The sequence below is a fragment of the Lethenteron reissneri genome, chromosome 27, assembly GCF_015708825.2.
Source record: "Lethenteron reissneri isolate LAM-NWPU_2019-01 chromosome 27, ASM1570882v1, whole genome shotgun sequence".
In the NCBI taxonomy this organism is placed as follows: domain Eukaryota; kingdom Metazoa; phylum Chordata; class Hyperoartia; order Petromyzontiformes; family Petromyzontidae; genus Lethenteron; species Lethenteron reissneri.
The window spans coordinates 1,378,097-1,402,949 of record NC_083805.1 but is presented as its reverse complement, the minus strand read 5'-3'; the positions used below and the strand labels follow the sequence as shown (position 1 = coordinate 1,402,949).

At 50.5% G+C, this 24,853-nt stretch overlaps 2 protein-coding genes, 1 non-coding gene and 1 pseudogene across 4 annotated transcripts; 2 read left to right on the top strand and 2 right to left on the bottom strand.

The window, feature by feature from the left end:
• The window catches only part of LOC133348246 (polypeptide N-acetylgalactosaminyltransferase 9-like), a 30,318-nt pseudogene extending 23,397 nt beyond the window's left edge, over positions 1 to 6,921 (top strand).
• A 2,550-nt stretch (positions 6,922 to 9,471) lies between these two features.
• TRNAA-CGC (transfer RNA alanine (anticodon CGC)) lies at positions 9,472 to 9,543 on the top strand. Its single transcript has one exon. It is a non-coding gene; the product is annotated as a tRNA-Ala (tRNA).
• A 1,363-nt stretch (positions 9,544 to 10,906) lies between these two features.
• On the bottom strand, positions 10,907 to 19,429 carry LOC133348290 (pseudouridylate synthase 1 homolog). Of its 2 annotated transcripts, none has more exons than XM_061561028.1 (7): positions 18,527 to 19,429; positions 15,585 to 15,722; positions 15,064 to 15,166; positions 14,511 to 14,635; positions 13,586 to 13,802; positions 12,374 to 12,744; positions 10,907 to 11,145 (listed from the first exon to the last, which is right to left on the bottom strand). In XM_061561028.1, exons 1-7 carry the CDS (start codon positions 19,124 to 19,126, stop codon positions 11,104 to 11,106), a joined length of 1,596 nt encoding a protein of 531 aa, XP_061417012.1. In that variant the 5' UTR covers positions 19,127 to 19,429; the 3' UTR covers positions 10,907 to 11,103. The 2 variants fall into 2 exon arrangements, with proteins under 2 accessions (XP_061417012.1, XP_061417011.1); XM_061561027.1 differs by having other exon boundaries at positions 10,907 to 11,148; positions 18,527 to 19,428.
• Positions 19,430 to 20,413: 984 nt separating this feature from the next.
• LOC133348301 (large ribosomal subunit protein uL18m-like) lies at positions 20,414 to 24,095 on the bottom strand. Its single transcript, XM_061561038.1, has 4 exons — positions 23,842 to 24,095; positions 21,793 to 21,988; positions 20,998 to 21,229; positions 20,414 to 20,579 (listed from the first exon to the last, which is right to left on the bottom strand). Exons 1-4 carry the CDS (start codon positions 23,936 to 23,938, stop codon positions 20,505 to 20,507), a joined length of 600 nt encoding a protein of 199 aa, XP_061417022.1. The 5' UTR covers positions 23,939 to 24,095; the 3' UTR covers positions 20,414 to 20,504.
• Between the last annotated feature and the right edge of the window lie 758 nt (positions 24,096 to 24,853).

Genomic DNA, 24,853 nt, shown 5'->3' with positions numbered 1-24,853 from the left:
ATTCTGATTCTGAAATTAGTAGACGGTGAAGTGTGGTTTTGGCCACCCACCCCCTTGCGTGCCATGTCGGCATTCACACATCCACTCCAACACCCACGTGACAAACTACACAACTACCCCGAGCCTGGCTCGTTTTCAGATCACGTCCTTCCAGGTGACATCAATTCTGACATTGAAAACACTGTAACAACATCTGCCCCTACAGAACGGACCCGTGGTAAACCGCAAGACCCGGCGCTGTCTCGAGGTGGAGTCCACGCCCAGCGGCCTGGAGCTCGTCATGCACGTGTGCTCGGGCCAACAGTGGAACATTCGCAACCTTCTGTGAGTGCGGATCACGGGACTGGGGACTCCTGTGAGCGAGCGTCGTGAGATTCAATCACCCGGTGAAACGGCCTCCTTGTGGTTGAGAGGGTTGTGGAAACGTTCAAAGCGGTGGGCAGCGCATGGCAGATTATCAGCATTCTGCAAGAGAGAGAGGTTTAGAAAGTCAAGAGGAGAGAGCGAGGATTTCTGAGCCGCAACCACCTGAGAGAGAGGAGAGTGACGGGAACGGTCACTGTGGTGGACAGAGTGAGGGGGAGCGCTCCGTCCCCCCCTCCCTTGGGAGGGAGTGAGCAAGCCGCGGTGAGCTCACGGTGAGAGTGGAATTCCGAGAATTGACCCTCTGAGAGAGTGCGAGGGGATGGCTCACGGAAGAGGAACGACGCCCGACGCTGTGCCCCCCTCCCCCCCCGCAAGAATCCTCGCTCACAAAAGTCCGCCCCAACTTTTGCGCGCACAGTATATCTTTTTTGCCAAATGTAACTTTGGAAACGCCTTAAAAGTCGACTCAGAAAAAGCAAGTGCATGAACGACAATACTTTTACAGGTAGGTGTTTAAATTAAATGTACGTGTACGTCCGTCTTCGGCGTTTGACTTATAGCGGCCATCTCGGTGTTTTTAATTTCTAACGGCAGCTCCTCGTGCCCGACGTCGAACCAGCTGTACGGCGCTGCCAATGTAACCCAGCCGAGGAAGAGGCTCGTGATTTTGTTTTGTAGGAGACAGCGTGTGGGGGGGGGGGGGGGGTTAAGGTTACGTGTCTCATCACGGCTGTTTCGTGGTCACTTTCGGGAAAGACAATCCGTCCCGTAGGAATGGGCAGCGCACTTTTGCCACAAGAACCCGACCCCCACTGCAACTCCTGCCCCCCCCCCCTACCGCCGCCACCACATTCACATCACCACCTCTGAATGATCAACATCAGAACAACAACGACAACAACAATTCCACCCACCACCACAGTTAAGATTTAATTCACATCGCACCCCTCACGATGAAGTGCTTCACGAGCCCCTGAGTGCTGCGTAATGTGTTCAAGGAAGGAAGAAAAAAAGGTTAATGATGAAACAAAAAATTGCCAAGGCCAGTTTACGAGATCCATTTTGTAGAACATTAGCGGGAATCTCAAGAGTCGCTTGCCGAGGGAGCGAGAGTTAACGTCACCACATTTAAATAATTAATATATAATTATAAAAAATGTATTCGTCCCCACGAGGGGCTGAAAAGAGCTGCCAGACACACCGATACGATGCGTGCAAAGTGTCACATGCAGCAGCATTGTGTGGTATACAATGCATGACCCTCTTGTCACGTTGGTGTGTGGGTGTTAATACAAGGGTGTGTTTCACCAACAACAAATTAAAGTAACTCACAAGTCCATCGCACTAATTGGCCTTCCAGACAAACATTTCCCAGCAGCGGTTGACAAGCAGCAGGAAAATTCTGGACTGGCTTCCCGATCCTCGTCCCATTTTAAACAATTCGCCGCCGTTATCGGCAAAAAGCTCCTCGCTGAAGCCCACGGGGACGTGTGCAGCGCGGTTACAATTCCACGTCCTTGACACTGCTGATGAACTCTGGGAACTGCGGCCCCCTAAGGGGGGCTGCAGCCCCTCGCGCCTGACCCCAGGGGGGGTCTCGTGCTCATCAACTCCGAAATCCCGACCTTGGGTCGTTAAGAGGCCTCCTGATGGATCAGCAGCCCGGCTGCCTCTCACAGCTCCCACACAGACACACAAAGACGGAGCCAACCCCAGCCAGAGCTACCAGACACTCGACAACCACCGTGAGACACAACATCGCCACTCGCTCGCCCGCCCAGACACACTTTGCTCACAGGCTGCAACGTGGCGGATGATGCCCCCTCCGCTTCACCGTGAGCGCAGCAGTTTCCTCACCTATTCGTCTAATCTCTTCCCTGCAAGTACAATATAATCATCTGAACCGTTTAGATTTAAAGCTTTCGTGACTGATTACGTTACAGTATAATTTCTTCACCGATCATAGTCTGATTGTTTCACGACAGTATCGCTTCATCTCTTCAGTTTAAGTACAGTCTTACCTTGTAAGTTCAGCATCAGGTATTCACCAAGTAGGGATTTCTTAAAGTACACTATCATTGCAAGTGCTGTAATGTCTTCACGAATTACAGTTATATTATTTGCATGTATGGTATCGTTACACTGCAAGTAGTACAGTATCATGTCTTCACTATGCTCGTGTCACGGCACACACACGAACACGACTACAGCATCATGATCATCATGGTGTTGTTAGAGGTTTGCCTTTCAGTGCCACAGCAGCAAATTGGGTTGAGAGCGATGGAGATGGGACAGGGGAAGTGTTCTGTTTTATTCATATCGAGAGGTTATACCTCTCCTTGAAACAGAATCCTCGACGGGAATTACACGTGGATCAGCCTTCAGCACATCCCCCCCCCCATAGCCTTCAGCACACACGCTTGGGAGGCCATGCGCTGTGAGCGGGCAGCACCTAGGAAGGCCGGCACAGCACACGAGAAGAGAGAGGGGTGGGGGGTGGGTGGCCAGCACCACCGTCCAGACAGCTCTGCCCCGCCAGTGTTGTCGTTTTACACACCGCACCAGGTACTCATTGTAAGGCTGAGTAGACCTAGGGGAGGCGCAGGACCCGGTGCAGATAATTGCCACTGTTATTGGTCGTGAGCGAGAATTGAACTCGACGGGTTCCTAGCGCCGTGCGCCAAACCACTGCGCCACCGCTCCCCACTTACAAACACACGGACGGACAACAAGCATTGAGGCTGAGAAACTGATAAGCCATAAAGCCATGATTATTAAATAAATGTAGTGTAACCAATTAAAGTCGAAATATGTATGAGGTTGTTTTGGGTTAGATTGCGTAAATATGTGTGTGCCGTTAAACCCGCCACCACCCGCCACTTAGTAAGGGTTATCACGGAAACAGAATATGGCCAATTCGTCACGATTCCAGCACACCGCTGTGTTGGAGAGTAAACCCACAGCATTTACAATCCGAGCACGACATTTCGCCAAATATCCATATGCGAACCTCGTGTACAAACCACGAGGATGCATCAACCACAAAAATCATTCACATATTCCATGGCCCATTATGACGTCGCGTCATTGATCCACGCAATTGGTCATGGGGCACTGTTTGGCCATACTTCACCACGCTGGTCAATGCGAGTTCGGGAAGGGAGGGGGGGCAGCCAGGACAGGTTTGAATACAGCTCGCCACTTAACCATAGACCCACACCCCCCGTGGCGTAGCAACGACGTTATCAGCTCAGGGGGGTGCGGCAATCGGTCAGTTGGGGCCCCCCAATATTTGATTTGTCTTGCACGGTCGCACCGAGGGTGTCGTCGTCATTATTATTATACATCGCGGCTCTTTCCTAGTACCTTCCCCCAATTCGCTCCGGAAGCAGGGCTCTGCTCCTCTTCACTGGATACGCGATGACAACAACAACAACATAGAGGCAAGCGTGCGGTGCGCAATTTGCGGCAGCCAAACGTTCCTCCCCTCATTAAGTTTTCATAAAAAAAAGTATTTGAACCGCGTTTTAAATAAGTTTCTTGTTCTTTGACACTGTTGTTGAAAACAGATCTCGGGGGGCCCCAACTCGTGGTTTTGGCCAGCAGTGGTGGTGGGTGGGGGGCAAGGCACCCCCACGCTCGTGACACTGCTGCCAACCCCGTATGCCCACCATCGTCAGACGTGCTCTACCCACTGCTAGCTGAAGGCCTCCCTCCTCAAAGCCGTCGCCATCTCTCACGGCCAATGCGATGTAAACAATGTAAACGATCCATATAGCGAACGCGCACACGAGCCGATTACATCGCTCCATCTCTGCAGGAGACGTCCTCCACTTTTCTTCACGGTAAAAATGTATATCTCTAACCCGCGTATATTCTCTAATCCACGTGTTCGTCTTCCTGCGTGAGTGCAATTCCGAGCATGAACCTCTCCCCATGTTTTACCATCATGATCTACCCACTGCTAGATGAAGATGAATACGAGGTCTCTATCCTAAGCATTGTGCTCCAACCCCACGCGTCCCTCCATCTGTCTGGTGGTGTAATCCTGGACTTGGCAAACACAACTCACTACCCCCCCCCACCACGAACCGTGGGGGTCACGCGGGCCCCCCAAATTCAAGCCCATAAAAAATGCACCCCAAGACCGACATCCCCACCCGGTGGAGATTGCACTGCCACTTCACACTGCGGTTAGCATTGCGGTACGCGAGATGTAATGATTACAGATGAATAATATATAGACCTAATGTATTATACATGAATGACGTGTTCGATCATTTAAAATTAGGTTGGTTGGGGAGAGGGGTGGTGAATGCGTGTGTATGTTTGCGTTTATGTATGTATGTTATGGGGTGGAACCATGCATCAATTGCCATGTCCTACCGAATTGTACGACGCTCCGGAAAGTAAGACGCACCCCATAACTCAAGCCCGATGTCCATTTGAAGTTACAGTAAACAAATCACACACACACACACTACCGACTTGTAAGACGCACTCGCAACTTAAGCTTTAAAATGCAGGGGGAAATGGTGCTTCTTACATTCTGAATATTGCCGTAAATTTTTAATCTTCAACTTAATCGAATCGCGTGCATTGTGTTAATGAGGCGCTACAATACACCATACAGAGACTCCTCTACTTACGAACACCCGACTTACGAATTTTCAAGAGATACAAACAAACCTGTCCGTATGTCCAGTTACCTGTTCAGATCGAGAGTCGCAAGTTCAACCACCGCACAATAGATGGCGGTGGTGGCACCTACATCTGTAGAACGTGAAGAACCAGTGGCATCTACAGAACATGAAGAACCAGTGGCATCTACAGAACATGAAGAACCAGTGGCATCTACAGAACATGAAGAACCAGTGGCATCTACAGAACATGAAGAACCAGTGGCATCTATATCTACAGAACATGAAGAACCAGTGGCATCTACATCTGCAGAACATGAAGAACCAGTGGCATCTGCAGAACGTGAAGAACCAGTGGCACCTACATCTACAGGAGATTATACAAATGTTAAAGCCATTCCCTGTGTTTAGTGTACAAGCCGTACAACATGTTTGGAATAGACAGGAGTAAAGTTGGACTCACGACCAAACCGACTTACAAACAGACCTCTGGAACCTAACTCGTTCGTAAGTAGAGGAGTCCCTGTAATGTAACTAAATTCTAGTATTTAATTGTATCTCGAGCATGGTACTGCTGTAATCATATATAAATATAAACAAAAACTCACACTCGGCAATGACAGCATGGACCTAAAATGAAAAGAATATAAAATCGGCGACGTTTCAGACAACTGCCCTTCATAGCACAGGGTCATTTCCCGAAACGTCGCCTATTATATGCTTCTAGTGTAGGGCAGTGTTATTGACGAGTGTGGCAATAAAAGGAAAAAATATAACGGGCGACGTGTCGGGCAATGACCCTGTGCTGTGAATTAGGTCCATTGCCTAAAACGTCTTTATATTTTGTTTCCGTTGAAGGCCCATGGTGTTATTGACAAATGTCGAGTTTTTGTTATCTGTGCACCATATGCCAACGCACCAGCAAACGTCTACAATTCCATAGTTCCACCCCTAAGTGTGCGTTTGTGTAAATATCAAAGACACATCAGCAATTTAACATAATCATGAGAGTATATATATACACAAACATATATGGGATTGTGTGTGTAAAGCGTGCGACTTGAGAGTGGCTCTGGGAGTCGATCTGAGCACGTGCGTCTCTCTCCACGTGCGTCTCTCTCCACGTGCGTGCGCTGAACAAGAGGCCCGCACAGCTAACCCGCTCGTACATTGTTCCATTTTAAGAGGGCTCACACAACTCACAACATACGGATGCATTTCGACATGTATATTTTGTGATATTACCTAAACATTGCTATGCTATACGCTCATGTTGCAGCCCCAAACCATCGGTTATTAAATCACGGCCATCATCATCAACAACAACAACAATCTTCATCATACTCTCCGGTTCTTTCCGTAAAGTCACGTAGATAGAAAAAAACGACGTTTCGGTCGCAAAACAAGCGTCCGTCTTCAGGTGTGAAAATCATCATATTCTACTCGGGTCGATAAAATAAATACCTATTTGTGGAAATCCCACAAAGGTTGCCCGCACGGAGACACGTGGCTCACGCCAAGTACATGTGCATGCACTCTATAGCCCCCTTTGGTCATGAATCTACCGACTGGATGAGGGTCGTAAGTTGTTGTTTTTTGTACCACACTTAACCACCACGCTCGCTAGTGCCGAATGTGGGCAACAGACGACACAGTTCAGCAAAATAAAAATTTGCTGAACCGCGCCTCTACGTAGCGCCGCAGTAGCCTCCTATAACACCGTGTTATGCGTGGTGGTTGTGGGTGGTGGTGGTGGTGGCCCATCCAAGCACTGCGGCAGGCTCACGACTGGCTGAGCCTGCTCGTTCGGCTTCATCGACTTTTCGAAGTGAATCGACAAATAAAATTGTCACACGGATCTGTCTCTGTCGAGGAGGCTATTTCCCTTGGTGTTCTATCAGCAATATCAGCATCAGCAGCATCAGCAGCAGCATCAGCGTCACGATGTTTGTTTTACCGTGCATCATTCCCTTCGGTAAAATAAATGAAATGCAACTAACAACTCTGCCAAGTCTGAATGATTGAAACGTGCACGCACAAAACACGTGCACCTGGCCCCGAAATCCACTGCTGGACGTCATGCTCGTCGTGGCAGGGGATCGAACTCAGGCTGCCACTCCCCGTGAGGACATGGGCTGTTGTCGTGTTGACAGCGAGCACCCATTCATCCCGGAGGAGGAGAGAGGCGTGACCGCAGCCCGGCCTGGCTGCCTTTGTCTTCCCGGACACGTACACACACTCACACGCACGCACGGCGTGCTGACGATGTTCCCACTCACGACGTTTGCAGGGGTTGGGGAAGCACGCGGGCACGGAGCTGCACCACGTGATCATCTCACTCGCTCTTGTGGCCACGTGGTCAACACCCACGTTTTACTTCACCACCACTACTACTACTACACTATTATTAATACTATACCACTACCTGTACTTTACACAGTACAGGGACTCCTCTATTTACGAACACTCGACTTACGAACTTTCAGAGATACGAACAAACCTGGTCCCGTATGTTATAGTTGCCTGTTCGGACCGAGAGTCGTTGGCTCAACCGCCATAAAATAGATGGCGTTGTTGGCATCTACATCTGGCAGAACGCGAAAAACCAGTGGCATCTACATCTGCAGAACATGAAGAACCAGTGGCATTTACATCTGCAGAACGTGAAGAACCAGTGGCATCTACATCTGCAGAACGTGAAGAATCAGTGGCATCGACATCTGCAGAACGTGAAGAATCAGTGGCATCTACATCTGCAGAACGTGAAGAACCAGTGGCATCTACATCTGCAGAACGTGAAGAACCAAGTGGCATTATACATCTACAGAACATGAAGAATCAGTGGCATCTACATCTGCAGAACGTGAAGAACCAGTGGCATCTACATCTACAGAACATGAAAAACCAGTGGCATCTATATTCTTAGGTTTTTTCCGGTAAAGTCACGTAGGTAAAACATCAAAATTAATAAAAATAAAATAAAATATATTTTTTATTAATTTTGATGTTTTACCTACGTGACTTTACCGAAAAAACCTAAGAATATGAATCCTTCAAATCTAAAAACAGTGGCATCTACATCTGAAGAACATGAAGAAGCAGTTACATCTACAGAACGTGAAGAACCAGTGGCATCTACATCTACAGAACAAGAACCAGTGGCATCTACAATATACAGCACTGCATGATATACAACAAAGAAAAAGACCTCCCGTGTAGCCTAAACAGACTGTTGGGGCAAGTGCTGTTAGCGAACAGCACCTATGAAGGCCGGCACGGCACGCGAGGGGGTGGATGGCCAACGTCCACGCCCGACCGCCTTTGTCTCCCCGGTGTCGATGTTCACACATCGATCCTAGGGGAGGCGGCCCAGGAACGGTTCAGATAATCGTCGCCGGTGCCGGCCGTGAGCGGGAATGGAACCCCGGCCCGCGCTGACTGCTGCACCACCGCTCCCCACTCCGGCCACGTGGCTCCAAAGCGGCCACGTGGCCCTCCACTGCTGGATGGAGGCGGCGAGCAGAGTGCGGCAGGCCTCGCACGCGGCGCCGTGCCGCCCTCTTGAGCTGACGCGGCTCGTTTGATGAATTATCGTAATTAGCCCGGTAATAATCATAATAATCACTGACAAGTTAAATTAAATTATAATTAACGAATCTATTAGGTTGATGGCCTCGGCGCGCGGAGCCCGGGAGGCAGGAGGCCCCCTCGTGGCCGACACGGTAATTGTCTGTAAACACGCGGCTGCTGATATTGCTATTGTGATTAATATTGTCACTGTTTCGATTTAAAGCTTTTGTGACTGCAGGGATTCATCTTCTTGGTTCTTTCGGTAAAGTCACGTAGAAGGGAAATAATAAAAATAAATCATAATGAAATATTATTATTTAATTATGTTTATTTTTATAAAGCATAATGAAATATATTATTTAATGTTTTATTTTTATTATTTTATTATTTCCCTTCTACGTGACTTTACCGAAAGAACCAAGAAGATTGTCACTGCTGTTGATGATTACATGTTTAAAACATTGTTTTGTGGGATCGTTAATGTTAATAGGCGGGATTGTGCCGCGATTTAAGGCGGGAGCGATAATTTTTGAGGGGGTATGGGGTTTTGTATGTTTTATAAATCGTGACTACAATGCTAAGATACTGTTAGTGACGCTAAAACTGCTGTCTTTGTGTTTATTTATAATTTGTCTACAACTGCGCTAATAATACAGTGCAAGTGCGTTTGACGTTTTTAAATGTAGGACATTGAAGGACTGCTATTTTCCCCTCACGGCCTCTATTTCAATTATATTTTAGATTCTAAAGCACTACACTGCGATCACCGTCGACGTTATAACTGTAGTTTTATTTATAAAAATGCGTACTAAGATTACGACAAAACAGATTACGATGGCGGAAACCGTGGCAGTTGTGGTTCTTAAGGCGTCTGGGAGGCCTTGTCCACGTGGCAGGGGATGTAGCTCAGTGGTAGAGCGCACGCTTCGCATGTGTGAGGCCCCGGGTTCAATCCCCGGCATCTCCACACTTTTTTTCTTGGCGCCCCGTAAACCTTTAAATAAACTCGCGGCAAACGGGCACTTTACTTGCAATTGTTATACACAAATTGTAAAGTTCATAAATTGTTTTAAAACATGTACAATTTGCATATTTGCCTACTACGCACGCCCCGTTCTCACCCGTATAAAATGAATCGATGAATGGGACTTGGTAATGTTTGATGCGCATTCAACCAAAATCAATTCACCGAGGAAGCTAATCGCCTTTCACACAGCTGTGTAAGAAGGCCAATGTGGCGAGATAGGACCAGCTGGGCCCCCAGAACTGGCAGTCATGATTTGGCTGAAGATTAAAATCCGTTTCAGCGCAGTCATGCCAAGTTCTCTCTCGTCAGGTGCGGTTCCTCACCGCCCCCTAGCGGGGGATGCGAACCCGGGCAGGCATTGGTGTGTGGACGGTCATTGCACTGTGACTGCATGTTGAACCTCTTTCGCGCCGTACGTAGCCAACCGTCTGCTTGGAGGTGCGGTCAAGGGGTGACAACTCGCCCGGACACAGATGGTCCTTGCCTACAAACGTGTGGCATTTCACCATTACGAGCTCAAGCAAACCGAGCTGCTGATGAGACACTCAATGTTGAAACCGGTCCGGAGTTTGGCTTGTGTTGAACCAGTGTTTCTGAAGCCATGCACTCCCAGAAGGCCGTGTGGCAAATGGGAAATAAAAAAAACGTGTTATTTTGTGGACGGGTATGTGGAGGCGTTCTGTCTTCTTGTTGTTTCTCAACAGATGACCTTTAAGACCAGGCGAGGTGGCCGCCCATGACCAAATCGATAGGACTGTATTTATTTCGTCCGATCGCAACGCTCGGAAGCCGAGCATCGTCTTTGTCTCTTCTCAACACATGGACATACCATCCAAGTCCTACCTCTATTACATTTCCAAGGATATGAGTAACCCCTGCTTAGGATCGACCTTCGCTCTGCCTCCTTTCCCTTGAAATATTCCTGAATTTGGGTTATTCTGAAGGGCCAATAGGCTCGAGTTAATGTGGACATTTTAATCTTCACTGGGGTATCGTACTTCAAACGTTGTGCTTTCTCCGTTGGCACTACATATTTAAAATTTCAGTGGCACATTAAGTATTTACTCTAATGGTTCACAAACCCAAAGCACTCGCACACACAAAGACAGCAACTATAATTACAGCAAACAGAAATGTTGGGTGTTTTTTTATGAATAAGTGCATTTAACATTAACCCTGGAGGATAAAATACAAATGCAACCAGAATTCAACAAAAAAATAACAAAAAAACGCCGCTCCAGACGAATGCAGCAGCACGCAGCGCAAACGCAAATTTACAAAAATAATAACACAGGGGCCGAGGTGTTTTTACAAACGCTCTGAGCATTTAATCCTTTGAGAAACTGTCACGGCGACACTCCGCTCCCCACTCAGCTGTGAAAAATTAAAAAGGGAGCGCGGTGCCGGCGCTGATGACTCCAGGTCTCGTCAGTGGGATCGGAACATCCACAATGGGAAGCCTTTTTGAAATCTTCCAGCTTCGTCCGGGCGAACACAACTTCACTCCGATTCGCTGTTGCCGTCCGAATCTTCTCTTTTCACCTGCTGGAAACGGTTCACAACAACTATTTCAATATTTATGTAATGCTTAAATGCAACCGCATCTCATTAGTGAGGCACAAAGTCAGGGAAGATGCATGAATGGGAAGTGGAGTAGGGTCAAGTAGGGGACACACGGGGAAGGGGTGAGACCGGAACACTGAGGCAAGGCCCAGGGCGGGCCATGTTTTAAAGGTAATTGAAGAAACATTTTTAATCTCCCGATAGACGACAGCCTCCCCCCCATGCCGTGTAAGCCATGGAGGTTGTTTGACCTTGCTTCCCCACCCCCGGTCGGTGTAGCTTTGTGAAATCAGGCTGCGGGGAGGCCTGTACACTGGTTCCAATATTAGACACAAACCGATGGTAGCCGTGAGTGGAAAATTAATTCAGGTCGCCGAGTTCGGAGCACAGCGACCTAACCACAGCATCACCGCCCCTCCCGCTCCCTCATGTTTTACAATGATTTAAGTTATTTTCTTGGGCATGCGATGCATGGGCAATTTTGAAGATGGACAAACGGACAGATGTATACATCAAGTGAGGAAGCCATTATCTTATTTTTGCAGGCTGCTGGATTTTTGCCGATTCAGCATCTACATGTATAGTTTATAGGTTAAAGAAAAGCTGCGCCTACCAGGAAACAGTGATTGAGAGTTACGGCTGGCCGTGAAACGCTAAAGCAGGGCGATATTCGGCATAATGGCCAGTTTATAACAAGCACACCCATATACGTTACCGTTAAAGTCCACCACGCCAGCCGAGTTACCGCATTATATTGTTTTAAATGCACCCTATCAATAATTATTCTTAAAAACCATATCAATTCACTGCTGTATAAAGGCCTCCCCCACACTGTGTCTACTACGTAAGCTGTGCAGCACGTGTGTGTCTTTGTGTGTACATGGGGAGGGGAGGCGCACTGCGCCACGAAGCCTGCGCAGCCCCGCCCCCCATCGCCATTCCTGCTCAGTCAATATCGGTGACGAATATCTGAACTGGTACTGGACCTCCCCTAGGGATACTCGGCCTAAAACGGGTAACCTAATGCGGTATTTAAACGTCCCCACTGGGGAGACAATGGCAGGTGGGTTCGACGCTGGTCACACCACCCCCCTTGTGCGTAGTGGCCTTAACTGGTGCTCAAAAACTGGACTTTCCCCAACAGCGAGTTGTGAGCTACACGGAGGATCTTCGACTGTCTGCGCGTGTGCGCGGGTGTGAGACTTGCGCTGTGTACGGCGCGCGCGAGGCTGCTCGTGAAGTCGTGCTTGTCCAGCGTGCCGAGCCAGCGCCGCATGCTGCCCTCCTCGCGCTCCGCCGCCACGATCCCCGCGTGCACGTGGCGCTCGGCGAACTCGGTCAGCGCCGGCGCCAGCTCGGGCCAGGCGAGCGCCGCGTGCACGCCGTCGCCCGCGTAGCGCGAATCGTAGCGGTCGTAGTGCACGCGCTCGAGCACCAGCCCGAGCCCCGGCGCTTTCGGTACGTCGAGCTTGTCGTTGGCGAAGGCGTCCTGCATGCGCTGGTCGCCGGCGTGGCCCCGCGCCACCGCCACCACCAGCCCCACCATCTTGCGGATCTGGTGCAGCATGAAGCTCTGGCCTGAGACGGTGGTGGCATTGACAAAGGGGGAAGACGATCGTTCAAAATTGGATGTTAGTTGACTGGGTTGCTTCGGTATCTGAGACGGTGTTACACTCCCATTTGTCTTCCTATAGGTGAAATAAAATACAATCTGCAGATCGCCACAGGGCAACTGAAAAGGTAGCATGCTGGAACAAATGTTTAAAAAATTTATTTTAAAAGATTTGATTGTGCCACCAGCATTCTTGATATTACTTGGAGTTCCAGAGGCAGGGAACATAAGATTCAAGGCCAATGCCTCTCCTGATGTTCGATAAAAATGTATGCACATGCGAGCCCATTTTTGTCAATCCACTGCTGAATGAGGGGTTCACCACACCGTGTGGGTCACGGGGATTATTTTCCCATAATTCACCACTCATCATGACAGATTGAAGGTGGGGAGGATAGACCCAGAAGCACACCACGGAATAGCTTTTGCTCGTCTGCCCTCTGCTGCCCAGCACATGGCAAAGCTCCACGGCCACCTTTAACGCGTGCTCGATGCATTGTGGTCACCCATTCATGAGCCAAGCTCAACCCACGCTTATGTTTGAGATATCACGAGGTCGGGCACAATTCCGGGTGATTAGTTCATATGCGTATGTAGATCAGCACTCGGATAAAGAAAACCGTGCAATCTGTCGCAGTGAGTAACGCTATGTAAACATGGAAAATCACGCTGCAGGTGTCCTCAAGAGCATTTAGTGGCGTTCCCGGACAGCCACGGAAGATCCCTCCCTCGGCTTCCTGGGCAGCTGAAGAAGCATGACAGCAAAACAGTGAAGCAGCGGAGGCTGGGTGGCAGGGTGGCGAGGACCTCTGATTCGAATGAGCGCAAACTCGATCCCATGTTGCAGCGACGGCGGCTGGCAGTACGCTTCTGTCACGTAGCGCCGTGCGCTCGCCTCCTGGGCGCCCTTGCCCGACGTGAAGTTGTGGAAGTTGTGAGTTCCCACGTAGCGCCGCAGCAGCGCGTTCACGTGCGACAGCGTCTCCTCCGGCAGCCGGAAGCTCTCCTCCCACGCCGTGTCCCGCTAGCGCACGAGGCGGACGTCACATGACAGGCAGAAGATGAAGATAACCCACGTAGCCTACGCAGACTGCCGGGGCAAGCGCCGTTGGCAAGCTGCTGTGTTAAGGCCAGCCACCCAGCGAATGTTAACACACCGCACGCCGGGTTCTCGTTTAAGGCTGAGTCAACTTGGGGAAGGTCAAGGAACGGTTTTGTATGTATGTTGAAGTTCTTTCGCACTGTACGTAACCAACCGTGCTAATCGGAGGTGCGGAGTTCATTTATTAGCCACTGATATTAGCCATGGCTGTGGAATGAATTCAGGTTCGTAGCACAATGCACAAACCACTGTGCCACCACTCGACCCCGATCACCATCTAAACCTATTTGCAGTGATTTTAGCAAGATTAGTGGATATTTTGTTTTTTGCTTTGGTTTATTTGCACATTCCCACCCTGCAACGTCCCATAACTGCCATCACTGCCACCACTATTTACGACGGCCTTTGGCTGTGATCTTCCTTGTAAAAGATCTGCTTAGCTCAATGGGCCTCACCAGGACAAATAACGTCGAATTCTGAGAGGGAGTTAAACAAAACATTACTTTGGACTTTTGTAAATACGACGATGACGATGAACGTCTGCCCCGAATTTGATCGCGTGAGCAGTCGAGACCCCGCCTGCGTTGATGACGGCGGCCTCCGGATGCACGCGGCCAGGAAGTCTCTCACCTCCCCCTCCCCGTCCCACTCGCCCTGTCCCTTGGGCCCAAACGTGAAGCTGGGCAGGAGGTAGATGTAGGTGCGCGCGTCGCAAAGCTGCTTCGAGTTGAATCCGTTCGTAACCCTCTGCATGCCTGACCCAGTGACAGCAGGACGAGAGAAAACAACGCACCAATTACCAACAACGCGACTGTATGGACAGATATGATATTAAACATTGGTTAAAGCCATTCGGTTAGAGTAAACTCTCTCAAAAATCTGGGATAATCGTGGGGGGAGGAGGCATGGACCAGATAAAACATAAACATAGAAAATGGACTTGGGCAGGACACATCGCTAGAAGGGATGATGACCTGTGGGTGAGACTAAGTGCCGAGCGGCAGCTAAAGGAAGAGAAGCGCACAAGAGGCCGTGCCGCAGGAATGGAGCCACGAGGTCGGCCCGCGCGGAGGTGCTGGGTTGATTGTTGCACCGCGGTATCGTCAAGGACGGTGGCGACGTTTGGCCATGGAACGACGATAGGCGACGATGAGGGGTCGGTGAAGGTCAAGTTTGTCCTCACCCATGATGCGGATCTGCTGGGGCAAGTGGGCGTTGATCTTGTTCACAACATCGTCGATGAGCCACATTTTGAGGGACACCACCTGCCCAATGGCTGAAACACCCTAGCAGACGCGTACACAACAAGAGACCCCATTAGCACAACAACTATATATAGATAGCAAGTCATAATAATGACATACAAACCTTTGCAAATCCAATGGTGGATGAAGAGCATCCCCACATTGTTTTGGTCATGGGGCTTGTCTGACCATACTTCACCACAGTGGACAGTCAGTGAAATGGTTCGTAAAGCACTCGCCGCTGATATTAGCCACGGCCGTGAATTTAACGTGGATCACCAGATTCGTAGGGCAGCGCGCTTACCGCCGACGGGGTCTCTCTCGCACGACAACAACAACAACCTGGTCACCTGTGCAAATGAGACTGTGTACGTATGTACGTTCAACTGCTTTCGCACCGTATGTAGCCAACCGTGCCAATCGAAGGTGCGGAATAATGCACGCGTGCGCTCTCGCTAACCTTGTCCGTGCGCGCACAGCGCTGGAAGGACATCTTGCGCATGTCGGCGGCGTGGTTGTCAGGGATGCACCCGGCCCGCACCAGCGCCTCCACCAGCTCGTCCTCGATGGTGCGGTACGCCGCGTTCCCTGCGTTCCGCTGACGGCGACATCCATCGGGAGAGGAACGGTAAAGGAGCAGCCCCGCGATCGCTCGCGCCACTCCTCGCGGAAGGGGCCCCCCCCCCCAACTAGAGGGAGCTCAAGAGAGTCCCCTTTTAGAGGGTATTTCCTTTCAGCTGCTCTTCCACGTTGCCATATGGCAAAGATATGGGGGTACCCACAGCACCACCACACGGGACCTGCAGATCGACGAACTGTGGTGTTGCCCATTTATACTGCTAGGTGGACAGAGGCAGAGCGACTTAGGAAACTTGCCCCACCGTTTCAAGTGCCACGCCGGGAGATCAAACCAACGACCAGTGCGGCATCTGATGGGGAAAATCGGAGGAGGAAAATGGAAGAATCTACCCCGGTGATGAATCAAGGACCCAGTCGGCATATGGACGGATGCAGTTGCACACCCAGGTAAACATTATGTAGGGAGGCAAATTTTATACTCATATCTGGAAAGAAATGGATTGCGTTGTATAATGCGAGATAGAGGTATGGAATCGGCTCGTGTGCACGCGCTAAGTGGAATTGAGCAGGCCTTCGTCCAGCAGTGCATTGAGTAAATGCATCTAAAATGAAATATACATCTGGAATTATGATTTCATTATTCGCACTTTCACACTCATTAGCAAATCAAAAGAACGGTTTCTGACATCGTGCCAACAGCTGTACGAGACGTCAGGGGGACGCGGGCTACCCCGTGTCCCCCTCTGTGTGGCACCCCAAGATTGATGACCGCGTGGTAAACGTTCGGAGACCCGGCAAAGGTTTGGACCCCGCGGTAAAATCAATTTGACCCCCATTACGAGAGGGGGGCAGCTCTCAGGCAGGGGTCGATGGGAAACACCCTCCACCACAACCCCACTGTGGGCTCAAGAGCAGTTACACACCAGCAGGGTTAGTTACCACGGGAGAGTTGTTGCTTAAATTGTCGCCACATAGTTTGTTCTTCCTCACTGGTTCCTACCAAGTGGCCCCCCAACTCACTCAGCTCCTTAGGCTATCATTAGCAGCATCAGCATCACACGTGGACACGGGAATCATCATGAGTTGCTGCTACACAGGAGCAAAGTGCCTACGGCCATTGCCTCACATCATCCCCTTCAGAATCAAGAGTCTGTATTTAGACTGCTGGAGGTGGAATCCGATGAGCTATAAGGCTCTTGTTCGCAGATGTCCCGTAGGGGCGGGTCAGCAAGTTGCAACAGCCAACAATACAACAACAAACGATATGAATGTATAACAGAGAAGTAGTTAAACGAGTCGCTAAATATAAAAAATATAATGCTTCCGCTTAATCGATTTTCATCGCAAGCCGAGAGCAAATCCAGGAGTGTACAATGTAAGTAATGTCTCAGAATCGGTTGCCGATTGCATAACATAGACAAAAGGTTTTTGTTGGGTTAGATCGCGTAAATATATAAATATGTCGTTAAACCCGCCACCACCCGACACAGCCAATTAGTAAGGGTCGTCACGTAAACAGAACGTGGACCAATTCGTTCCTGTAACAGCCACACCGGTATGCTGTACTAGTACATTACACTAGACACTACACTATACACTACACCACTATACATTACACTATACACTAGTGCTGTACTAGTACACTACACTATACACTACACTATACACTAGTGCTGTACTAGTACACTACACTATACACTACACTATACACTAGTGCTGTACTAGTACACTACACTATACACTACACTATACACTAGTGCTGTACTAGTACACTACACTACACTATACACTAGTGCTGTACTAGTACACTACACTATACACTACACTATACACTAGTGCTGTACTAGTACACTACACTATACACTACACTATACACTAGTGCTATACTAGTACACTACACTATACACTACACTATATTATACACTACACACTAGTGCTGTACTAGTGACGAATTGCCACGTTGTTTGCGTGACAACCCTCACTAGTTGACTGTGTCGGGTGGTGGCGGGTTTGACGACACATTCTTATATTTACGCGATCTAACCCAACAAAAACCTCGAATATGGATATTGTTCGCGAAAGCCTAATACGTGTTAAACTGCATAGCATACCTCAACAGCGCTACACGATATAAACAGACGATAAAACACACACAGTCCTGCGTGTATATAAACACACACACAGTCCTGCGTGTATATAAACACACACACAGTCCTGCGTGTATATAAACACACACACAGTCCTGCGTGTATATAAACACACACAGTCCTGCGTGTATATAAACACACACACAGTCCTGCGTGTATATAAACACACACACAGTCCTGCGTGTATATAAACACACACACAGTCCTGCGTGTATATAAACACACACAGTCCTGCGTGTATATAAACACACACACAGTCCTGCGTGTATATAAACACACACAGTCCTGCGTGTATATAAACACACACACAGTCCTGCGTGTATATAAACACACACACACACCAATCGCCCACCGATGCTCAGACATTGGCGACACCGTCTCAAGAATCCACCCGCGGTTTGTTTGACCAAACTGCAGCCAGGGCCAGGGGGGAGTTTAACAACAACACCCACAACAACCACAGAGTATCCACGAGGTTAACAACAACCACAACAACAACAACCACAGAGTACCCACGAGGTCAACAACCACAACAAGCACAGAGTACCCACGAGGTTAACAACAACCACCACAGAGTACCCACGAGGTTAACAACAACCACAACAAGCACAGAGTACCCACGAGGTTAACAACAACAACCACAACAACCACCACCGAGTACCCACGGGGCCCGCACCTGCATGCCGTGGTAGCCCTTGCCCGAGTAGGCCACGAGCAGCGCCACCTTCTTCTTGGGGAACTTCTTCCTCGCTGCCTCGGGGCCCCCCTCGAGCCGGGCCCTCTTGGCCACAGGCGACCCCTCGGAGTCCGCTGAACCCCCCCCTTCCTTCTGCTGCTGCACCCCCTGGCTGCTGTCCCCGTTCTCCGCGGGGCCCGGCGCCTCCCCGTTAGTTTCGGGGCCCCTTCGACTCTGTGCCTCCTCCTCCTGCAGGAGGAGACGGGGGGCCGGGCCCCTGCCGTGCCCGTTGCCGTGAAGACCCCTCGAGGCCCCCTTTTCCTGGGGGCCCTGGCTGTCCCCTTTCCCGTCGGGGCCGCGTGCTTCGCCGTTCTTCTCCATAGCGACCGCGTCGCGGCCACAGTCAGGGGCGAGAGGCGGGCTGGAGGTGTGGGGACGAGGAGGAGGAGGGGAAGGGGCGAGAGTTGCGGAGCACGGCGTGGCCATGCGGACCGCCGCGTGTCCTCGCAGCAGCAGCAGCAACGACGGTGGTGGCGGTGGACGGAGGAACGCGCCGAGGTGCAGACACCAGCGCAGCGACACCAGCGATGCCTGCCGCATCCAGGGCGCAGCCAAGACGCATGAGCCACGGGGGGGGGGACGAGGCGAGGCTGCGGGGGGGGGGTGCTCTGGACTAGGGATTCAACTCCTCATTTCTCCCCCACGTCGTCGTCTTCTCCTCCAGCGGGGCTCTGCTCTAGCCGCTGCCCCCGCCGGCGTGGACGGGAAGGCCGCCCGCCCGCCTCCTCGTACGAGGCAATGGGGCGGCCACGTTGGGTCAGGGTACCGTGAGCCGCGTGTGCGAGCACAAGCAGCAACACGCTCGTCAATCACACTGACTTACTAGGGGAGGGGGGGGGTGTATAAAGCGACGTTTCGGGCAAGGGTCCTTCTTATTCGAAGCACGTGCGAGATGGGGGGAGGGGGGTGACGTTTCGATGACGTGACCCCGGGGAGGGGGGCCGCGTCGACTGCGGGCGCGTGGCGCCCCCTGAGCAAGATGGCGACGCGCGCCCACGTGGGCCCCGCCGCGCGGAGCCGGCGAGGCGCACGTGGGCAGCACGTGGCGCGCGGTGGGGGGGGGGGGCGGTCCCTGCAGCCACCGCGATTAAACTTGCAAGGGCTCATTGTGACACTTTAATTACAATAATAATTCATGGCAATAATAATATCATCACCACGATGCACGGGCAAGTAGCCCGTAGATGTCCACTGCACATCTTGTAATTTGTTTCCATCTTCCTCTCGTCTGGTGCCAAGATGCTCCAGTCCAGTAGTGCCACATCCCTCTGGTAATAATGTACAAAGGCATTGCATCTGGCAGGAGGGTACAAACGCGTGGTGGGCTTTAGCCGCCTTTATCCATGACTTCTTGAGCTCGATAATGATATTTGTCTCAGTCCACTGCTGGATAAAGGCATCCCTTCCCGCTATCCACCACGAGGGTTGTTGTGTGTTGAAGGTGCTTGCTCAGATATAATTCTCCATGAATGTTAGTCGTGGACGGGAATTTAATTCAGCGGCCGTCTGGGCTCGTAGTGGAGTGTGCTCACGTACCCAGATAATATAGTAACGTATACAGCAGTGTGAACATTACTGTACTATGGATATACCGCATTTCAAGATGCCGTGTTTTAGAGATAAAATACTGGAATGGACTACATAAAATACAAAAGTTTCGACTTAGTTTGCAATCTAATATAAACACAGCGAAACATTTACAATGTCCAACTGGCCACTGGGTCCAAACATAAATCAAGATGTCACTGTGATGAATTGTCTGTAATGTACACACCGACGCCTCATCTTTCATATCCAGCTGCACTTAAAAAAAGACGGAAGACAAAATAGAGTTAACCTTTTTTTTTATAAAAGAAAAGAGTTACGTTACAGAAACAGAATACGTGAGAGAGTGCAGGGGGGTTGAATGCGTTGACGTTTATTTTACAAAGATGCGTCGCGGTTCACTCAGCACCAGGCCTCCCTCCTTGCATGCTTTCTTGAAGCTCTGCACCTGCAACGGCAACAGTTCGATCTCAATCTCGGTCTGTCTTCCACAATTACGCACGCGCCACGACCAGACACTGCACAATCGTGCCAGTGTTAAGAAGAATTGTGATGTAATGAATAAAACATACAAGCAAAATACAAACGTGAAAAAAACACATGGCACATTTAAAGAGGGCAGTATAATGTGTTTTAATGTATGCGTTTCTAATTGAAAACAATTGTGGTCGCCCAAGTGTTATTATAGGCTGCTGTGGGGCTACACGGTAGGTAGCAGAAAGCAGTGCAGCTAAATCTATTATTGTGCTGTATCATGCTGTGACCCACCGCCTTCACCAACCTGCAGCGACCAGCTGGCAAAGGAAGGGCATCTGAGACTATGGGGACGGCAGAGGAGAAGGAGCGAGAGACACGCACGCACGTACCGCCGCGCTCTTGTAGGACCAGGGAATGTGGCGGAACACGGCGTAGCTGATCCCGCTCTCCAGGCAGCGCTGCGCCAGGACGCGGCCCACGTTCTCGGCGGCTGCCACGTCGCTGGTGCTGTGGAGGTGGCGCTTGATGGCCCACTCGTGGGTGCTGACAGAGACGACCACGTGGCGGCTGCAGTGCTCCACCCAGGCCGACACGTGTTGCTGCGTGCGATCCAGACACAGCCTGCAGGGGCGGGCCGTGAGCGGTGCGTCGTTCATTTTTCTGCCGGTTTATATTTCATGTCTAAAGCGGCAACCATGGCCACTCTCCATCCCCGCGTGCCCCTGGCGAGTTTGTCTGCCTCTGCAGCGTGTGAACTCTCTTTGTTTGTTAGCCATGGTGGTGAGTTTCGTTGGTCCATAATGAGCGCAAGTGATGGACCGAGTCTCTCCCAACAAAAAGTGACGAAACTATCAGGAAATTATTGACCATTGGCCATAATCCTATCTGCTTAAACCCACTTTATTTCCTTAATATTAAAACACATTATTTGGTGGTACTGAGTTAGCAGCAGTGCTTTAAACACTGCTTTGACATGCAATGTTATTGCCTTTTAAGGTAAAAACACTGCCTCTTTTGGCATTGTTATTTGTTGAGAATCTGTTAATTTTCTTAATAGTCTGACATCATTAGCCTGCTTATTTTCTCTAATCCATGTCATCTAGTCACGGGCTATTCGTGGACTATCATGGTTTTTTTCACAACACCACTCAGACCTTTAATTCTGGTCCACGGAAGTCTCTCACCGGTGCCAGTAGCAGCGGTTGGGCCACACGGTGTCCCAGCCGCGGTCCTTGAGTGCGAGCGCCATGCGCTCCAGGTTCCTGGGGTTGCGGTTCACGAAGTCGGGCCGCACAGCCTCGTTCTTCGCCGTGCCGACCTCTTCGTACTGCTGCTGGGCGAAGGAATGGGTGGAGGACCCGGAGGACGACCTCGCTCCTCCTTTGCCAGGTAAAGGACAGCGGAAGTTGAATCAGACCAGCGGGACACACATTCGCAAAGGCATTGGGTGTGAATAATTTTACAGAGCGTGCATTGTTGCTCTGGGGACCGGGAGATCAATAATCGGATGTCCGGTCGCCGCATTGACGCCATTCATCGCGATTTCTCACTTAACAGTGGGCCCCGTGAAGGCTGCCATCTGAAATTGTAGTTGTTGCTCTGCATCTACATCAGCCATACGAAAGAGAAGATGTACAGAGCCGTGTCAAACGGTGAAGGCCTGCCCACGCTGTGAAAGCCATGGGGGTGATATGACCATACTTCACCACGCTGGTCAGAGTGGATTGGTGAAGTTGGGAAGCATAGACGTTGGGAGCAATGAAGTACAGTACAGCACAAACATGGACTTTGTTGCACTGCCCTCTGCTGGACACAAAAAGTGTAGTCCCACCGCATCGTTTCACACCCTGCCATACATAGAGGCCGCCCATCCACCCAATCACCTCTGTAAGCCACCACTGTGGAGGAAGTAGCGAGGGTTGGTGGATCACCGCAAAAATGTTGCGAAATTCCCTTCCTGTGGGCGTCGAGGAGGTTGCCGTACCCTGGCTCGTCACGAGATTGAAGTACAGCGGGGATCGAGTGTTCCCCCCTTGCACGCGAAGGGTTTTTTTTTCCACCCGGGGGCTCCGGTTTCCTCCTCCCACGTGTATAATAAACACACTCGTCATTAATTGGCTGAAAATGTCTTCAAATAAAAACCTGCTGTAGCAGGACCCTCCTGAGAAAGAGTCCTACGACTGAGTTGTGACTTTCCTACTCGTGTAAGTAAATTATTATCGACCCTGTTTTGCGTCCTAGATTTGACGAGACGAGCGCATTCTTCTTACTGACAGTCAAGTCACCCGCGATTGTTATTCCAAGTTACCTGTGCAGTATTTCCCTTAATTAGCCCACGCGATGCACAATAACATAAAGCGGAAAACACGAAGTGCCGATTAAACGGCGAAATGAAAATTTGTATTTGACGTTTTGTAACGATACAGGGGGCTCTCGTATTCACTTTACAGAGCTGTCAATATCATGTGTCTCCTCGTGCATCACCGGGGTCCCCGTAAACCCCACGGGTAATCCGTGCTGGTCCCATGGGGTTCCGTAAGCCAGGTCTCCAACCCTAACCCATGGAGTATTCGAGCCCCGTGAGTCTCCAGGAATCTTGATTCTCGTGGCCTCCGTGACACCCAATCCCTGTGTATCCCGAGGGTCGCCTCGGTGGCTCGGAGATGTTAACTACCTCGCCTGGTACGCAGGAGGTCGTGGGTTCGATCCCGACCCTGACGCCTGCTGCTGCTGTGTATTTGGACTTTGCGTGTCTCTCTCCCCGTGGTCGCGTGGATTTTTTTCTTTGGGTCCTCCGGTTTTCCCCTCCACATTTAAAATCAACATCACCACCACGCGTTTAGAGTATTTGTCTGTTTACATTTACACGCGACAAGCCACTTCGTGGAACTATCTTCTGTGGCCAGGTCGCTTGTGAAAAAGTGCGATATAGCTCAGTGGGCCTTACGTGGTAAAATAAATAAAAGAGTTTCGTCGCCGAGATTCCTGTGGATCCCGCGTGCCCTCGTGGACCCCCTCCCCATCCCCCTGGACCCCCTCGATGCCCCCAAGTGTCCCCCCGATACTCGCGAATTCGTGCGCGTTCCGTTGTGCCCCTGTGGGGTCCCCATAGACCCCATCCCCTCTCTCATTTCCCGATGTTCCCCCGCGTACCCCTGCGAGTCCCCTCGCTCCCCGTGGACCCCCTCACGATCCCCGTGGACCCCCAGGACCCCCAGGACCCCACGACTTGCCTGCCAGGCCCCTCCCAGCCGCCGCGTCCTTCCCTCCGCCGCCCAGAGTCGCCCCGACGCGCCTCGCCAGGCCGCGGCACACTCCGGCAAAACGCATTTCAAGGATGTCCCCGAGTCTCGCGGGGTTCCAGAGGGTCTCACGGGGTCACCGGGGGTCTCACGGGGTCACCGGGTCCCCTCGGAGTCCCCTCGGAGTGTCTCTGGGTCCGGAGGCTCGGGGTCAAACCTAAGGCGCACGCCGTGACCTCTCACCCCTGGCGGCTACGGCGGCTCCGCGGTGCCCACACGATTCGCGTTTTCATCCACAACCATGATTATTTTATTAAATATTCTAAGTCTATTTTTATGGTTGAATAGACACGAGGCTCACTAACGTAACGATACACGTAATCTATTAATTATTGTTAAATACATTTTTTATATTTTTTGTTATTTCATGTATGTAATCCTCTTGCTTAATAAACATGACATTGGTTAAGGGGCCGTCCATAAATGACGTCACGCGATTTTGGACGATTTTTGACCCCCGCCTCGTCACACGGCGTCACAAAGTCAGACCGCCCCTCAAATATGACGTCACAAAGCTCTGCCCCCCCCCCCCCCCCCCCAAATAAAACATGCTTCAAATCGCTTTAAACTATTGTCACGTAGTGCGTTTTGAATGTGGCGTTGCACTCTGATGTTATAAGAGAAAACATTTATTAAAAAGTCTATTTAATTAAGTAGAACGTGTTGTCAATCTTTATTTAAAGTTGCGCATTTTGATATGACGTCACATTTCTCACCCCCCACCCCTCGTCACACATGTCTGACCCACCCCCCTAGGCGCGTGACGTCATTTATGAACGGCCCCTAAGCCATTAAAGCTTTGTTTTTTGGCAATTAACACGGATTTACGTTCCTAAGGAGGGCTCGCGAACATGTACACGCATCATTGTTACGCGTCTATGAAACAGACGCCGCTAGTCCCTAATGCAGGAGCGGCTCGCTCGGTGTGACATCGTGTAGGTGA

Excerpts from the sequence above, each read along its gene's own strand:
- LOC133348301 (XM_061561038.1), bottom strand. The coding sequence starts at position 23,938 with ATGCGTTTTGCCGGAGTGTGCCGCGGCCTGGCGAGGCGCGTCGGGGCG. Across the intron at positions 21,989-23,841 it reads GGCTGGGAGGGGCCTGGCAG|GAGGAGCGAGGTCGTCCTCC; the intron begins GCAAGTCGTGGG and ends TACCTGGCAAAG. Across the intron at positions 20,580-20,997 it reads GGTCCTACAAGAGCGCGGCG|GTGCAGAGCTTCAAGAAAGC; the intron begins GTACGTGCGTGC and ends TTGCCGTTGCAG.
- LOC133348290 (XM_061561027.1), bottom strand. The coding sequence starts at position 19,126 with ATGCGGCAGGCATCGCTGGTGTCGCTGCGCTGGTGTCTGCACCTCGGC. Across the intron at positions 15,723-18,526 it reads AGGGCTACCACGGCATGCAG|CGGAACGCAGGGAACGCGGC; the intron begins GTGCGGGCCCCG and ends TGTCGCCGTCAG. Across the intron at positions 13,803-14,510 it reads AGTGGGACGGGGAGGGGGAG|CGGGACACGGCGTGGGAGGA; the intron begins GTGAGAGACTTC and ends CTCGTGCGCTAG.